Consider the following 18,073-nt stretch of genomic DNA (forward strand, 5'->3'; position numbering starts at 1 on the left):
GTGCAATTGTAGGTGTGAAATCGCACATAAAGGATAATAAAAGTGAAAAGCGTGAGAGCCTGTCAGGCCCTATAAAAGGACAGACCGGAGAGAATGGAGCGGCATCAGCTGCAGGTTTCTGCTTTTGTTGCGCGAAGAGTTTTTCGGACGAATAAAAATAAATATATGTATACGGCTGGAGCGCCACGAGGGGCGTCGAAAGGAAATATGGCTGCTCCTCTCCACATAGTTTCCCGATGCTGTCCTGTGCATATCGCACATAGCCGAAGCTATTTGTGACATTGATGTAGCCAATTGAGAGTCAAGAGGCCAGGGAACCGGCCAAGCATCACTCTTTCAACTGCATTTGGAGGTATAAATAAAGTTCGCCCATTAATTCTTTGACATTTTATGGGAGTCCTTAATGTGACCGAAAAAGCAAAAGAAAAAGTGCAACACAAATAGGGCCCATCTCTCCGGAGAGCACTCTGATTGGGAAACTTAAAACACTTGTTCCCCAACTTGCACGCACTTATTGGCTGCTCATCTATGAAATTAAAGTTTTTTATCCCCAGTCGCCGGTCTCTGGTTGCGCCCCAAAGCAAATCATCATTTAGTGGCTCCCTGGGGCAGGATCAAACGCACACATGGCCACAGAGGCACACGCACACACACACACACAGGAACGTTCACCGATTCATACTGGCAAATATGCTGATTACGAGTCGAAGACTACTCAGTGCTCTGTCTGGTGGCGCCATCTGGCGCGTGTGTTTGGAGTGACTTTACCATTATTTATGCCATTCGAAGAGTAATTTATAGCATTTAACGCCTAAAAGCACACTTGCGATTTCAGCAATTTGCGAGGGCCACGAGACTGGGGCCAGCAGATGAGATGACAATGATTTCGGATGGGGACCACCACATAGACAGGAGCCAGGAGCAAGGAGCGAGGGGCAAGGAACCAAGCACATAAACACGATAACATGACTCGTCCTCAAGTTCTGAGCTTTGAGGATATTTTTGGGAACAAGCTGTAACATAAAAAAGCGCTGTAAAATAAGTTAAGGCCGGGTAAGCCGACTAGGAAATGCCCACTAAAGTAGGCAACGCTTTAGGTAGTATTATAAGCCTAGATATAACGACAGTCTTTTGGTTACAATAAGCAGAACTAACAGAGAGTTTCCACAATTAGTTATTAGGGATTTGAAAAGTGTATAAGTTTATATAATACAAGATTCCTTTCTGGCCATGTAAATACAGGGCACAGCCGAAATGCCAAGCGGTTAGAAAGCGGGGTAGAACGAAGAAATACATGTCAATGACTTTACAGAAAGCGGAAACTCATAAAGATAAGTGTTGACATGGCTGCCAACATGGCCGTCTTCTCATTTACCCTCCTCTCTCCTCCCACGCTCCACTTCCTTCCTTCGCTGCTGCTTCTTCTTTTCTTCGTCTTCTATTTAAGTGGCATCTGTCGTCCCGTATTTGTGTCACTCACTCACACTCATATAGCACACCCATACCCACGCGAGTGCGACTGTGCGTAAGTCGCACTTTCTTCTACTTCTGTTTCTTTCTCTTCACTCTCAAATAAGGGGGGATTTTAGAAAAGGAGACTATTTCCCTAAAACATAAGCTTAATATTCACTTTAATCAAATGGAAAAGATAGTTGCGAGTCCACCACCAAGTAGCCAATATCCTTCCTTACATCCCCATCAAGCTTGAGCCGCCTTATATTCCCGCCATGAGTTATGGCACCGGGCATCTATCGTTATTATAATTATTATTATTATTACTACAGCCATGGCTGGCAATTAAATTTCCGCAGCGGGACTTGTATTGGTATGCATATGCCGTTATGCCGTTATGCCGTATAAGCTTTATACAGTATATACGAGAGGATATGGGCGATCGGGGGACCTCGGGGTCACCACTTGCGGTTCGTTGGCTGGGCTAATTAATGTTATCGCATTTCATGCATCACTTGCTAATAGTTATCGATAAATATTTCACCGTCTGACACCGTCAAAGGCAAAAACTGCCGCAGTTGGTTTAGATTCCCTCGTTGTTGCAGTATTATTTAATTTACAGGCCACCGAAAGGGTGGAAGGGCTGAAGGGAATTAGGAACCAGGAACCAGGAACCGGAAACCGATAGCAGTTTGTTATGCGGTTCATTGGCTGAAGACCGGAGTTCCATATTTTCCGTGTTTTGTATTCCCGGAACCCCTCATTCACGTAATTTATGGCTAATGTCAAGGCAGTTGCCGCTGATTGATTGATGGAGGTAATACTATTAACTCAGATTAAAACTGGCGCAGGACCTTCCTATTCCTTCGTTCCTGATCAATCAAAGGTGACACTTCATTGAAAACAAGTTGATTAGGCTAAAATATAAGCTAATAATATTCAGAAAGAGGGAAGTTTGCATTTTTGCAGTGCACGTAGGCTTCTCCCACGTAGGTGGGTCCCAAATTAAAAGCAACAACTGGAACGCACCTACAGGCCTAGCCAGCTTTCCGACTGCCAAAAAAAAAGGGAAAAAAGGCATAAAATAAAAGTGTAAAAGAAGAGAAAGCCGGAAGCCGGAAGTCGAGAGGGAGTTGTGAAAAAAGGGGCGGAAATAATTACGCGGCTGCGGAAAAAGCGAGCGAGATTTTTTCAGCTCTCCGGACTTTTATGTGCGATCCTTTTGGTGCATAACAAAGATTTATGCCCCGGCTGAAGGTAAAACATAAATTTGATGCGCCTAAAAGTGGCCAGCAGAGGCGGCGAAAGCCAAACAACAACTCCCGCCCGAGTGGGTGGTGGTATTAAGGCGAAAAGTTTATCCGCCCCTCGGAATTTGGCTAAAACTTTTCACTCCTCTAGCTCCTGTTCTTGTTGCTGCGGTTGCATGATACGGGAATTTCTGCGGCTGCCACACTCACACACAAACCCACACACACACACACTCGTTGAACTTTCCCAGGCGAAGGAACAGCCGGAGCTGTAGCAAAAAAGTTGAAAAACAAGGAAACTTGAGTATTTAGCCGTAAGTGGTAATAATTACGACTCCGGATACGAGGCCCACGGCCGGGGGTAACTGTGGGCCGGGCCAGAATGGCCGACTGGTTTACAGTTACGTTCAGCTGCACACAAGTTAATTAAGTTTAATTGGATTAAAATTATACAAAATTATACAGAAGCTCTCTTTGGCTGGACACGACCCGCGAAAATCTCCATAAAGCTCAGCCGACAGGCGAGGGGGCGAAGAGGAGGCAGAGGATATTGATACCACATGACGCACAGGAGTTATGGTTCGGTAATAAATTGCTTTAAAAACCAGTGGGCTTTCATTATTTGAGTGATTTCAAAGCTCCAACTCTCAAGGTGTCACTCAGAGAATTACATACCCTGACAGTCTGGCAAAAGTACAGTTGCCTCGGGGGCACTAAAATTGACGTCCCACCTCGCCAAGGCAGCCAGGCGGCAGCTAGGCAGCGCTGCCAAAAAAGTTTCCTAATCAACAGTCGCGGCAAGCTCGCCGCTCCACACTGCACTGCTTTATAATGTAAATGGAAAATTCTATTAGGGCGAAAGAACGGTTCATTTAATTTACGAGCCAATTTGCCGCCTGTAGAGCTGGGCGGGGGAAGCGTTTGCCCCAGGAATGTTGACAAATTCCACAATATGTTTTCTATAGAGCACTTTTTGGCCCGGCCTAGCCTGGCCTGGCCTCCCAAAACACTCCCCAGTGCACTATTCGAATTTCTGAGAGCTTGCAGTCTGTCAGCGCTGCAAAGTATGCTTTAATTTTATGCCACCAGCACACACACACACACACACGCACAGCACAGCCTTCTCTCCATCCCCAATGATCTTTATTGAAATATTATGCAACAAAGTTGATGAATTTTTAGCCCGACAAACTTCAGCGCTGCATGGGGACTGCGCATTAAGCGAGTCCCGAGTCTTGGCCAGGATAAGATGAGGAGTGGAGAGTCAGGAGTGGGAAGTGAGGAGTGAGGAGTGACTCTTGGCCCTTTTAGCATTGTATCAGGTGTTTACCAGGCTCAAAAGCACACTCACACAGAGACAGAAAGCTAAGACGCTGAACCAGCTACAAAGGAAAAAATATTATAATAGCAATTGAGAATTGCTGATGAGCCCTGCCACCAGGCTAAGGACCCCGGCTCTTCCTGACTTTTCGGCGAACTGACACAGCTCACAACAATTTGCACTGAGGGAAACTGAGGAAAACTGGCTGCAGGAAAGGCTACGATGATTAATAAGGAATACTGGATTTGCCAGTTTCGTGGACTTAGCTTAGTCCAATCATTCTATGGATTACTAATTTTATATTCTTAAATCCACAATTTCGGAAGTACCAAAACCAAGAAGACTTTTCTTCGAGTGCATAAACTGGAGCTGGAGCCGGAGCTCTCTGCTCTTCGCACAGACTTGCCGCCGAGGGAGCATTTTAATTATTCAACATTGTTGACAAAGTTTCCACTGCCTGCGTGCGAGGGGGACGGCTGCTGAGCAATATGATTTGCTGCTTGAGCAGTCAAAAGTTGGCCCACAACAACGACAAAAGCGGCCGAAAACAAAAGCTGGTCTAAGGCAGCAGCAAAAGAGGAGAGCTGCTCATTTCGCCCAAACTGCCCGGGGCGATGAAAAGTCTTCGAATGGTCATCAAAAAAGTCCCAGGAAAAACCGAAATTCTATCGAGAATTTAAAATGAAAAAGAATCATGGAAATTATATTACATTTCTGGCTCTGTAATGGCCAAAATACAAATAGATTGACGATATTTCGAATAATCATCCCATTTTTGGGAAATATCATCAGCACGTCATCATTTTTTCGAAAAATGGCATAAATTTCGACAGAAAATGGTTATAGATTTTATAGGGTTTATACCTACAACTTGGTCGAAAGAAGGCTCAGAGCTAATGTAAAGACAGTTTTGAACAGCTAACGACCAAAACAAACTTTCCTTATCATTGGTTAAGGGATTTTGTGAGTTTGAATTTTTAACTAATTTTTGAATTTTCTATAAGGGGTAACATCATCAAAATTTGAGAAAACCGTAAAATTTTGACATTTTGAGGTGGGGACACAGTTCGATTGGAATTTTCACGAGTTCATCGATGTATGACATTCTACATTCCGACAATTATTGGCTTTGTTATAGGAAGAATTCTTCTTATTTTGGGGCCAAAATCAGGATTATGCGTTTCGCTAGAAAATTAGCATAGTATTGGTCGGATTTATACCTACAACTCAGTCAAAAGAAGGCTCAGAGCTGAAATAAAGACAGTTTTGAGCAGGTAACGACCAAAACAAACTTTCCTTATCATTGGTTTGTTGATTTTGGCAATTTTAATTTTTGACAATTTTTTGAATTTTCTGTAAGGGGTAACATCATCAAAATTTAAGAAAAACGGCTAAATTTTGACATTTTGAGGTGGGGATACAGTTTGATTGGATTTTTAATTACGAGTCCATCGATATATGACATTCCACATTCCGACAATTATTGGCTTTGTTATAGGAAGAATTCTTCTTATTTTGGGGCCAAAATCAGGATTATGCGTTTCGACAGAAATTGATCATAGATTTTATAGGGTTTATACCTACAACTTGGTCGAAAGAAGACTCAGAGCTATTATAAAGACAGTTTTGAGCAGCTAACGACCAAAACAAACTTTCCTCATCATTCGTTTAACGATTTTGTGAATTTGAATTTTTAACTAATTTTTGAATTTTCTATAAGGGGTAACATCATCAAAATTTAAGAAAAACGGCTAAATTTTGACATTTTGAGGTGGGGATACAGTTTGATTGGATTTTTAATTACGAGTCCATCGATATATGACATTCTACATTCCGACAATTATTGGCTTTGTAATGAGAAGAATTCGGTTTATTGTGGCACAAAAATGAGGGTTATAGGCGTTGACAGAAAGTAGAAAATATTTTTCATCGCTTTAATACCTACAACTCAGTCAAAACAAGGCTCAGAGCTAGAATAAAGTTTTTGGGAGAGAAATAAGGAGAAACCAAATCTATCACTTTTTATAAGAAGTAACGCCAGGACTGCTCATGACTGTGCTTCATTCCAGACCAATTACCATCTAGGCGACAATATGCTACATATTATGGCTATCGTTTATCGTTCATCGTTTCAGTTAAGGCGATAGACCAAATTGGTAGCGACTGCGATTTAATTTCTTTACAGTCTGAAAGGGGGCTTAAAACGAAAGAGAATAAAAATTGGTAAGGGCCTGGCTGGCCAAAAAGCCGGAACTGCAAGACTCACAACTCCAGCTCGGCATTGGCGAAACATTTTCGGTCGACGCGCTTCAATAATTCTGTTTGCCCACATGGCAAGGGGGAAGCGAAAGAGACAGCAAGTGTGTGGGTGGCTGTGGTGGTCATGTGGGTGGAGAAAAAGGTGGGCGCAGAACCGCACACAGAGTGCAGGCGAAGCAAACATGTTTCGAGTGGCTTTTGCGGCATTGACGCGAAGATAAAAAATCGCCAAACTGAATGCACCGGCACTGGCACCAGGCAGAGGCAACAAAGCCGCTGCAGTGGCACAAAGCCACAAAAAATACAAAATGAGTGCCTGGAAACGTAGTTAAGACCATGTGATACCCAGCAATAGGAGTTGCTATGAAGTTGACACGTAAACTATAATATTTTAAAGCTGATATGATGAGATTTCATCAATCAGAATAGCAGACTCTAACTAAAGGCTAGGCCAGTTTCGGTAATATGCAAATTTCGAGCACAGTGCACTCGCTTTTCGCATAAAAGCCGAAACCATTCATGGGCCATGTGAAAAATTACAATGCAATTGTTTGCCATTGGCATGCCCCATGCCCATGCTTCCGTGCCCCGTCCCCCAACCACACCTATGTTCCACCCACACAAAGAGGCCAAAAGTCAAACCAAAGCCAAGCAAATGTGGCAACGAAACGAAATGGAATCGAATGGAACGCCGCCCGGAAGTGGAAGTGGAAAGTGCGGGAAAGCGGCAAAAGAAGACCAAAAGGGCAAAAGAGCCGCAGAGCTCTCACAGACTGCCTGGCGTCGTCGTCGTCGTCATCGTCATTTTCAAGTGGCGCGGCCATTATCGATTAAAAAGTTCAGCAGTGATGCATGTGGCAGGAGGTCAGGTGGAGTGTACGCATACACAGAACGAAAACAGATCGATATCAACTTCAAATTCGCCAGGCAGATAGCTATATACAGTGTCTTTATAGTTCTGAAGAGGTTTACAGAACGGAAGATGGCTGAAAGAGGTAACTACTCCTTTTTAATACCATACTTTGAGCAGGCAAAGGCCACTTTCTTACGGTGTAGATGGGTCAGTGGCTCAGCCCCTTCAGTGCACTTTTTCTGATTAACTGTTGCATAATTTTCGGGGCTGCGGTTTCCTTTGTGAAGGCCGGCCTGCTAATTGAATTTGCATGACAAATCAGGGGCACTCACTGGAATGAATAACGAATTGTGAATGCGAATATGAATTGCGGAAGGTGAGAAGTTGAGAGGGTGAGGTGCGGAGCTTATGGAGCTGTGATGGAGGCCTGAAAATTACTTAAAAACGTGTCCGACCCAAAAAAGAAAGGGGAAAAACGCGATGGCATCGCACAATAGACTTGCATATTTAAGCACAACACTTATATGTTCCCAGCTCCCTCTCCTGCCACAGCTCCACAGCTCCACACCTCCAGCTCCTTCTTCTTTTTGACAGCATTTCGGCAGCAAGTCAAACAATGAGGCTTTTGTATGCCACAACGCGTTCGCCTTTTTATTCCTGTTATTTCTGCTGCCCTCACGCACACGTATGTGCCACATACGTATTGTTCCATTGTTTGTATTGAACCCAAGGAGCGGAGGGGGAGGGGGAGGATGCGGAGCAGAGAAAGCACGGAGAAAAGCCGCGCCGAGCAGGGAAAGGCAAGCGAACTCTCGACTGGGGCGCCTTCATTTGCGCTTCAAATCTAAGAATAATAGCCGCGTTGATTACATTCACGCCGCTTTATGACAAGCGAGAAAAAATGAAGGAAAATACATGTGTGACGGCGAACAAAAACAATGAAGGTGGCAGGGAGGGGGAGGGTGGGGCAGCACTGTGTGGCAGTTGCTGGGAAATAATGATACTACCCAGTAACCGATATCGACATTAGATATATTATTTCTATGTTAAGTTAAAAGTTCAATATCAGTTCGTTAAATCAACTCGTCCTAACATTATCGATAAATATGTACTAATATATATCGATATGTTTAGCTTCAGTACCAAAACATTCCACTCATTTCTCTCTCATTTCTTAGTAGTTTGAATGTGAAATTACAAAATACAAAAACCTAAATGAGTAAAATTTATCGTACTATCGATAGCTACTCGTTGGCCCCACTGTGCGCCTTCCTTCGGTTGGGCTCAAATGAAAAGAAATGAAATTAAGTGGCATGTTGTTGCTTGTTCGCCTGAGCGTGGGAGGATGTGGGAATGTGGCCACGCATGACCAACTTGCAATCACCCCCACCAAAGGCTCCACCATCCGCAGACAGACGTCGCACAGTGGTGCAGCATCCAGTTTGCTCTCAGAAAGACTGAATAACAATTAATATGTCTCATATAAAATCGATTTTTCTTCAATCTTCATTCAGTCTAATGTAGATTGTTTGTAAAATCTTCACCCTTACTACCTCTAAGACGTGGAAAAACGACACCTTGCCTCACTGTGCCTCGTATTCCTGCCACTTGAGCTCTACACTGTAATCCTGTTAAACATTTCGAGTGTTAATTGTATGCGAACAACAATAACAGAGGGCATGCATGGGTGGGAGTGTGAAAATCGTTGCGGGAAATGAGATTGGAGGCTGAAGACGACTGACAGGCCGTCGAGATTGCAGCCAGGCATGCTTGAGGTTGTATCTGCGATATTAACTAGTGTTTTTCCTACAGAACGGAGTACGTGGTTCAAGGGGATAGAGCAGATTATCTTACATCGATTACCCTTGATATCATCAAGAACTCATATCTCTTTAAGGCTTCTATATGCTTCTATGCTAACTATATAACTTGGAATGTGGCTTTCCTCCTAAACTTTCTAGCCTTTCAACTTTTGTGTAACCGCATCGAAAGCGAATCTTCACGGCCTTTACAGCCATGTCCGATCGCATCCGCTCAGCTTTTCGGCCAGTTCTTATACGATGGCAAACGTAGTGGAGGCGCTGCAGCTAATCCTCCTTGCCAACGCTATCATACGGGGCAGCCTCCTTCATCAGGGAACGATAGTGCAGCAGAAGAACTTCGGCTACGTACTGCAGATCTACAATCCAAAGTTCATCGCAGCAGGATCACTGTTCAGTGCTCGGTACATTTTAACGGTGGCCCACTGTTTCCAGAAGTCCACCAAACCAGAGCAGCTGACAGTGCGAGCCGGCCACGACCGAATAGCCGGGCAGTTCTGGGGCAGACCGGTGGCAGCATTTATGCGCCATCCAAAGTTCTCACCCGAAACTATGCGGAACGATATTGCCATTCTGCGAGTCAAAGTGGCCATTGGATACTCGCGCTACGTCAACTTTGTAGCCCTGTGCTCGGCGCCCTTGAAGGGTGGCCAGGACGCACGGCATGCGGTCGTAGGCTGGAGCCTGATCAATATCACCCAGCCGCTGAAATCCATTGATGTCAGGCTGGATGTAGGGAAAACTTGCCAACAATTTCCCCAGTTGCCAGGCGGCGTGGTCTGCGCTTCTACTACGGATGGAGAAGGCCTGTGCTATGGCGACTCCGGGGATCCCCTGATCAGTGGCGGTGAAGTCTGTGGCCTGGCAATAGCCTTTCGGCGATGCGGAGACAAGCGGTACCCAGCCCTCTTCACGGATGTCTACTACCATCGCCCCTTCATCTCCCAAGCCGTACTCACAATGGACAGGGAAATGCTGAAGAAGCAAAAGGGTTGAGTTGGGGGAACCCTCTGAACGCCAAACGGATCACGCAGAACATACCAGATTGAGGATGAATAAATTTTCTTTGTGATTAAAACACGGCTGGAGGACTCACCTGCAAGGAAACAGACAAAGGAAAATTCAATTAGTATCGAAAGAAAGAAAAAGAGGAAACCGACAACAGAACATGGCGCAACAGAAATTTCGTTTGTAATTTATAAAGTATTGTAAGAAAAATATAGAATACTGTATCCGAATATAGCTTTTACTCAGTGTAAGTGAATAGGGTTTCCCTTTATACCTTCCCCTCCCTTCCCACTCCCAAAGGCAAATCAATTTGCGCTTTACGTAAGAAAGCAACAAAAGGACCAAGGTTCGTTGGTTGGTTTTTTAAGAAATTGGAATTGGAAATGGAAAAGGAAGGCTGCTTGGTTGGCAGCACGAAAATCACGGCACATAACCCATTAACCCGCCGTTGCCCAACTATGCATGTGAAATGAACGGGGACGTCGTCGTCGTCGTCGTCGTCGCTGACGATTTCCATACAATTTTTCCGTGCTGCTTTTCCTTGTACGCCTGCCCTGCTCAGAAACAACATTTAATGAATTCATATGTTTAATAAAATCCACACGTGAACATGAATATACAACGTGGCAGCGAAGAAGAGCGACACAAGAAGAGTCGCACAAAAGGACAACCTGACTCCTGAGCTGCGCACAAAAGTATGCAACACAAATAGGACGTGGGCGGCTGGCGAAATGGGGAAGGCATCAAGGCATCGCATCGGATGGAAAAGCAGTCTCTTTTTGAATAGTTTGACGATGACAATGACGATGGCGATGACGACATGTCGACGTCATGTCGCTTAGCCTCTCCTCTGGCGAACCCAAAGAGCGCTGAGAGACTTAGCTCCTTGGCCAAATTAAAATCAAATTAAATTTGCATATTGCGCCAAAGTGTCGGCACAAAGTGCCGCTGTCTCTGTGTGTGTGTATGTGTGTGTGTGCGAAACACTGTTATCGGTTATCGGGTTAGCGACAGGTGTTGCATAATGGACTACGACAGGCAAAGAGGAGCTTATGGAAATACCCATTTCAAATTCACAACTGCGATTGGGGAAGCAGAACCTGGAAAGAGGGAAGATATATATACAAGTGTCAAGTTTAAAGAGATCATCTAAGGCAGATGTTGTGATATATTGGACCGAGAAGCTCACTTGGCCTAAACTATTCTGATTCCAAGGAGTACAGACAAACGATAACCAAACGCTTTATAATCGAGCTAAATAAACGTGAAACCATAAAGTGAGGGAGGAGAGTTTTGGGATTGTTTCAGAAAGGGTTGTCTGGACAATCGCCTTTCGATTATTTATGCCAATCATCGATAGATTATTCATCGCCCCCCAGCACGTACTGTACCAGCCAAGTCACAAAAATAACTAGGACAACAAATCAACTGTATTGCGACCACCTCTCGCTCTCCCCCCCTCCACACCCACAAAAGTTTTCAACAAATTCTCGACCACAAAACTGTCCAAAAAAATAAAAGCACTCTTGCAGTGACCCAATCTCTAAAAATAAACAGAGAGAGAGAGGCAGAAGAAAAGTCATGCTAACGACTGATGGAGGTGCGGCGGCAATCGGAGGAAACTGGCGTAGGAGGACCGAAAGTCGGTCAAGTTGTTGTCAGAGAAACGGAAGCGAAGACCGAGAGAGGTCATCCAATTGGCAATTGTGATAAATTGTACTTTTAAGCAATTTAAACCCGAGAAAACACAGGCGGACAGACGGACAGGCAGAGGCAGGATCGCGTCAGTCCCTTGTCAAAATCATGGGAAATGGGCTAAAAAGGTTTGACTTCTGGCCAAGAATTCCATTCCGCATTTTCCCATTTCCCTCTGCGTCTGCTATGTAAAACTTCTTCACTAATAATGCCTCAATTGTGCTCCATTCCTGGGAGTTGGGGGGTGAAAAAGGGTTGTCCACTCTCCCACACACCCCACTCCCCACCCAAATAGAAAAAACAAACATACACAAACATGTAACACATTACCCTAGTTAGGGGTATCTTCCTCCTCGACTTGGGTTTTTTTTACTACTTCTACTGCTTTCGGTTTTCCCGCTAGTGTTCTTTCTTCTTTGGTATCTGGAGTATTAATCCTAATTGAAGGGAAATCCCCTGATGGACACGCACTGTTTTTTTCTGGGGGAGGGACAGGGCAAGAGGTGCAACCCTTTTTTCTGTTTTTGTTTCGAGTTAGTCGCTTCTTGGCTATTTTATGGCGCTTGTTTTCCTTTTTTGTCTAGTTTGGCTTTCATTTTCGATGCTAACGGGGGTGGGGGGATAAAGGACTTGGCTCGAGGGCAAGGGCATGCATGTGTGGGAAACCAGGCAGCGTGTATGAATAAATGAATTCCAGCCGACCTAAGTCCTCTTCTCAAAAACTCTCTCTACATCCCCCCTGGCTGGCCATGGTATATCTCCTCAATCAAAAATCGTTGCATACTTCCAGGCCCTGGCCCGTATATTTTAATTACACAGCCACAAAAGCATATCCTGCAAAAAAGGCAAGAAAAACTGGCTAAAAGCGTAAGACACAGTTGGTCAAAAGGGAGAAGAACGTAATAAAAAGTGCTCAAATAGACATTTAATGATTCCCCATTGTCATTACATAAAGGTGACTTATAAAAGCATTATTTCACAGGCCCACAAAGTACTATGGGGCCAGCAGGAAACTTTGCGGACAAAAGCAGACGGAGTTTAATAAGGTAAAGTTTAAGTCATAGAAGATTCCATACTTTATCTGGTAAGAAATAATACATTTTTGGCCAAGAAAAGCGAAAGTTAGTCCCATTGTGCGAAGGAGAGTGGAAAATTGGGGGAAAACTGAGGGAAAAGCATGCGGGCCGAGCTTATTTGTTACCACGCAGGCATTTCACGTTGGCTAACGACCACTTGGGGCATACTACGCTCCGCTTTCCCTTTGCCACTTCCACCGACTCCCTTATCTCACTAAAGCAGAGGTAACTTCCGCCCACATTGGGCTTTCATTCAATCTTAAAACATATTTCTATGTCGCTTTAGCAGAACATCGGCTCTTAGCTTAGCAAATCGATTTCAAGAATGAGTTTCATTCCATTTGAATTTACTAAGACTTGTTTTAGGCTCTACTAACTCAAGGCTCCTCCGTATTCAATACAATTTTCAGCATTAAGAAACCTACTTTTGTAATTGCACTAAACTTGCTGTCAAGAAAACTCAATTTTGCCAACTCTGCGTTGCCGTTGCCTCTCGAAAAGCAATTCAATCACTCGAGTGTTTGAAATTATCGGTTTGGTTTGGCTCTCGGCAGACCTGAAATCACATTGTCCTCTACTGCCGGTTGTCCTGTTTCCCAGCCATAAATGTGCTCTCAAAAATCCTCCGTCCTGATTCACTTGAAAGTTTTCGAACCGAGGAAGTTTGCTCCGACGACCACAAGAGGAGTTTTGTGTTTGCCCTTCTGACTGCGACCAATTCGATTAAAGTTCTGCTCTCGCCTATTGAAAGTTAACTTTGACATTGTGTTTGTCGATTGCATTGCCTTCCCCCTGGCACCGTCTTTGCTTCCCTTTCTCTTTTGGGGCACATTTTGTGGGCTTGTGGGCCCGTCCCTTGTTTATTACCCAACTTCATTGAGGCAGACTTAATGCATTTGAACTTTGATTATCGCCAACTAGTATTTTCGATCCCCTGGCTAACTATCCTTAAAGTGCCCCTCTCCCTTGCCAACTCATTTTTCAAACCGAAAAGCGCCTCCCCTTCAGGGCAAAGGGAAGCGCGGTAGCTGGCCGCCCTCTTTGTGGCTGGTTAGGTAAACAATGAAATGTCCGCATATTTGGCACCATTACTCAAATTGCCATTATGCACGCGCTTCGCCTTCGACTGAGAATTGTGCCAGCCAGTAATCGAGCGTGCCGCTCTCCGATTTTCCACCGTTATGGCGGCCACAAATGAAATGCAGTGCAGTTTTCCTCTGGTTTTCAAACGGCAATGCGACAATCGCAGGTGAGCGCTGGAAGAGAAGGGAGAGGAAAGTGGGAAGAGGGAAGAGGGAACAGGGAAAGGGGGATGGAGGTAACCGCAACCGCATCGAGCGCTGCATTTTTCCGCTTTTCCCCTTTGGCACGTGTGCCGAGTTCATTATCGCCTCTACAAATATATACACTACACTACACACACACACACACACACATACACCACACACACACACTATATAGAACAGGGTTGCCCACTCACATTTGCATTGGCATTTTCTATTGCCATTTTCTTTCTCGGTTTTGGGGGCACATTACAATTTAAATTGTTCGCATGCGGCCGGCAAAAGTTGTCGCATATTATTTATGGGGACAGCCCCTGCCCCCCATTTCCCTGCATTCTGTGTGGGGCACTCGGTCCTCCTGCTCGTCCTCCTCTCGTCGGCTTAAAAATGTTAAACAAGCAAAAAGCTTTGCATACATTTCTGGGCCCGCTGGAGAGGCCCAGGATAGAGGGTACACAGGATCCGAAAAGGAGGACCGGCCTGGCCGCACGCTGTGTTTGCGGACTAGGCTGAAGATTTATGGTTTTGCGACAGACGGAGACGGAGATGGAGACGGACAAACGAAAGGGAAGGACGGCAGACAGCCGGACGGACAGCCCAAAACAGACAAGGGCAAACAGAAAGCCAAGGAAAAGAAGACAGACAGCCGGGGAAAAACAGGCTAAGGAAGTTAAAAAGAGGGCGGGAAACCCTTGAAGAACTGGCCGGAACAATGAAACTTCAACAAAACCACAAAGTTTAGCGACGGGGGAAACTTGGAGCCTAAAGACTCTCAACCCCGCAGAAGCGAAGCGTTGATTTCCCTCCCCGACTCTGGAAGGAGTTCACAGTCCGAGCCTATTTGCCATCTCGCAGAAACTAAAACAACTTTATAATAACTTTAAAGGCCTCGAGACTGATCGTTTTTCCCTTAAATTGTATCTAATCTTTCTCCATTCGAAGGAGGAGAAGGACTTCCCAAGCACAGCTCACCTTTTTCAACATGTCGTCCAGTGAATCCACGTCCAATCCCGCGTAGTTATTGTTAAACTGACTGGAGCAGTTCGAAGAGTTGCTGGTGTACCGCTTGCGTCTGCCCAGAGCGGGTGAGTTGACCAGGGAACTGGGTCCGCTGGAGCCGGCATAGCCCAGCTGAGCGGCGGCCATCAGCGGAAAGAGCGATGGGTGGGGCAGCGGGTGGCCGGTGACCAAGTGTCCCACATGGCCCAAATGATGGTGCGAGCTGCCCGGGGCACAACAAGCTGCCAGACAGGCTCCGGGACTTCCTCCATTAGACACCGAAGCACCCATTTGGGCATTTCGCACCGCTGCCAACGAGGCAGGCTGCGCGGTATGGTGGTGCAGCTGCATGTGGTGCAGCGGCGATCCATGGTGCTGCAGGTGGTGCTGGTGCTGCATGAAGGCCGGTGATGCACTGCCCGATGAACCGCCCGCCGGACTGGAGGAGTTCTCCACGAGGGTGGTGCTCGTTGAACTTGAGGATTCGATTATTGTGGTGGTGGTGGTGGTGCTGACCGTGACCTCCATGCTGGTGGTGCCACCGCCACCGGTTAGAGTCATTGTGGAGGTGCCACTGCCCGATCCCAAGCCGGAAACCGGACGATCCGCCTCTCTTTGCTTGGGCAGAAGTGGTAGCTTGGCGGCTCCACCAGTGGCATCCATCGGAGGATGGTCCTTTTTGGGATTTTCAGCCAGAGTTCGTTGTTCGTTCGAGTCCTTTTTCACCGATGTCTGGTTACACTCGACAGCCGTCCATTGCATAATTTGTGACGCACATTAAGCACTCGAAAATCGCACTTCACCCTTTGCTGCAAGTGGCAAAAGAATTGTTGCAGTTGCACTCTCTCGTCGCTCGTAGCTCGTCGCCCGTCGGCTCTGACATGCAAATTTATGTTCAGTTATGCTCTTGGCAAATGTTTGTTTTTTAATTGCATGCTGCATACTTTTAGGCGTCGCCCACATGATTAATGGCCCCCAGGGCTTAACGCCCAAATGGGTAGGGGCAAAAGGGGTTAAGTGGCAGAAGGGCGGAAAGGGCGCGGGGGCAGACATTAACCGCAGAAACAGATTGTTGTCATTTGCCATTTGATGGGACTAAATCGAAATCCGAATCGAATGGAAATCGAATTCCACAGCGTCCAGCGCCATAAAAAATATAAATAAATTAAATCTGATTCCCGACAGCAGACGGCAGACAGCAGGGCCAGTTCAAGGGGCAACGGAGGGCAAGGGCAGGGCAGGGCAGGTCAGCAGGGGCAGCTTCTTTACACGATTAAATCGATTTCGAAATTGGATCCCTGGCGAGTTGAAATCAAACTTAAAATAAACACAACTTAAAGCCACATTTATCAAATAAGTTGGCGGCATGAATAATATTCGCAGTTTAAGAAAATCAAATCAATCGATTTAATATTTATAAATAATGCAGAAAATGAAAGAAATTACGGGAATTTGTTACGGTACAAGGCAAGGGAAGAAGCTAAGGACATTCCTGGCCAACTGATTCACACGGCTAAGAGGGTTTAAAAACGTTTAAACCAATAAATAAGTTATTGGGATTCATAATTTCCACAAGCTCAATGGCAGGACTAGGGGAAACTGGAGAGGGGCCAGGAAGCGGAGCAGGAATCCACACACGCTTGACTTGAGCCAGACGTTGGACGCGTTGGCAATTTACAACAAGCAGCAATCAATTCCAGAGCATAAATAACTCAATTTCCAACGCCCCCACCCGCCGCCGAGGCTAATGCTGTCCGGCCATCGATAAATTTTCCGTGAGCGGTGAAGGAGGGGGCGAGGCGGGGCGGGAAATGCCAAGGAGAATGTCGAGGGGCCAGATGAAGCAGAGACAGATTGTGAAGTGGCAACTGGAGGGAGTGGAGAGTTGAGAGTTGATTTGAAGCTCGGCTAATTAGTGGCTAAACCTTTTCGATTATGCGCCGGACTTTGCCATGATCTAAAGCGAAATCAGGGCCTTGTCAAGATGGAAGAAGAGAGAGAAAACTCACAACCTTAAAGTTAAATCCTTGCCTGGTATATCAGACTTCTAAAGATACTTGATATAAGCAAATTGTTCTCGGTGTAGCTGGCGGCAGAGATCAGATTTCAAGTGAAGTTTGCCGGAGAAATGTGATGCAACAGCATCAGAAGCAACAGCAGCCAAAGAGTCGATATATCTGGGTGATTTGGCGGGCAGGGCGGGGTGCTTTTCCAGGGGGTTTTTAGCAGGGCGTCCTGGCCAGGACATGTCCTTTGTGCATAAGTGTGTGTGTGTGTGTGTGTGTGTTTGCTGCCTGCCTGCCTGCTCTTGTTGCCGGACTCTGATGGTGTCTGAAGTTTTGTATCGTCCATTTAACAATGTGTGCCACACACACACACCCACACAGACACAGACACAAACACAAAATGCACAATGATGATGATGATGATGATACATACACTGGCCAAAAGGGGGGTGCAGTACTAGGGAGCCGCCCCCAGTGGGCGGCACACATGGCCAGCAGATCCTCCGCCTTGCTCTCAGCCATGTGTGGCAGTTCTTGTAAGGACAAACCGTTTTGGAATCTATATGGCCAGGCCATAATTCACTGGAGATAATATACATACGCCCTGTGTGTGGGTCTGTGTGTGCGGAGTGTCCTGGAGTCCTGGCTGTGTGCTCGTGTGTGTGCGGCAGACAGGAGGCATGCAATTGCCTCGACACACGCAGACCAGCACACGTAGGCATATATTAATGACACGAGCTTGAAATTTAAAGCCGTGCATCAGAAGAACTCTACAATATCCAAGAGGCAAGGGCCGAAAGTGCGTGGCAGGCAAAGCATTTCAATGAATTTCAGTTTGGGCTGCGATTTCACATTCTAACAAGCGAAAATTCTGTCATATTTTGTTCTTTTCTCAGTTAAACTGTTCTTAGTCTTAAGCAAGAACTTAGAGGGCAAGAGAGAGAAAAACTAAACCTTCACTGAGGAACTAACTTTATTTTCAAACCGTAACAAAAAGCAGCAGATAATACGTATACTTGATATTTGAAACCTTCCTCATTCAGTCTGCAAG

The 18,073-nt window shown here is 45.6% G+C and overlaps 2 protein-coding genes across 10 annotated transcripts in view; one reads left to right on the forward strand and one right to left on the reverse strand.

Moving 5' to 3' along the window:
• The window catches only part of LOC108105471 (uncharacterized protein CG43867), a 96,004-nt gene that overhangs the window by 53,228 nt on the left and 24,703 nt on the right, over positions 1 to 18,073 (reverse strand). For 2 of the 9 annotated variants that reach the window (XM_017212081.2, XM_017212080.2), the window contains exon 1: positions 14,990 to 15,823. The exons of 6 other annotated variants lie outside the window; for them this stretch is intronic. In XM_017212081.2, coding sequence (XP_017067570.1) covers positions 14,990 to 15,778 — 789 coding nt within the window. In that variant the 5' untranslated portion in view covers positions 15,779 to 15,823. Of the gene's footprint in view, positions 1 to 14,989; positions 15,826 to 18,073 lie in introns of those variants that run through there. One more of the 9 variants, XM_017212076.2, reaches the window with a different exon arrangement.
• LOC108105472 (trypsin alpha-3) lies at positions 9,196 to 10,109 on the forward strand. The gene has a single exon (XM_017212084.1). The coding sequence runs from the start codon at positions 9,196 to 9,198 to the stop codon at positions 9,949 to 9,951; it is 756 nt and encodes a 251-aa protein (XP_017067573.1). The 3' UTR covers positions 9,952 to 10,109.

This window comes from Drosophila eugracilis, unplaced genomic scaffold, assembly GCF_018153835.1.
Source record: "Drosophila eugracilis isolate 14026-0451.02 unplaced genomic scaffold, ASM1815383v1 contig_2167, whole genome shotgun sequence".
NCBI lineage: Eukaryota > Metazoa > Arthropoda > Insecta > Diptera > Drosophilidae > Drosophila > Drosophila eugracilis.

Bases quoted from the DNA above. Each gene is read 5' to 3' on its own strand.
- LOC108105472 (XM_017212084.1), top strand. From the start codon at position 9,196: ATGGCAAACGTAGTGGAGGCGCTGCAGCTAATCCTCCTTGCCAACGCT.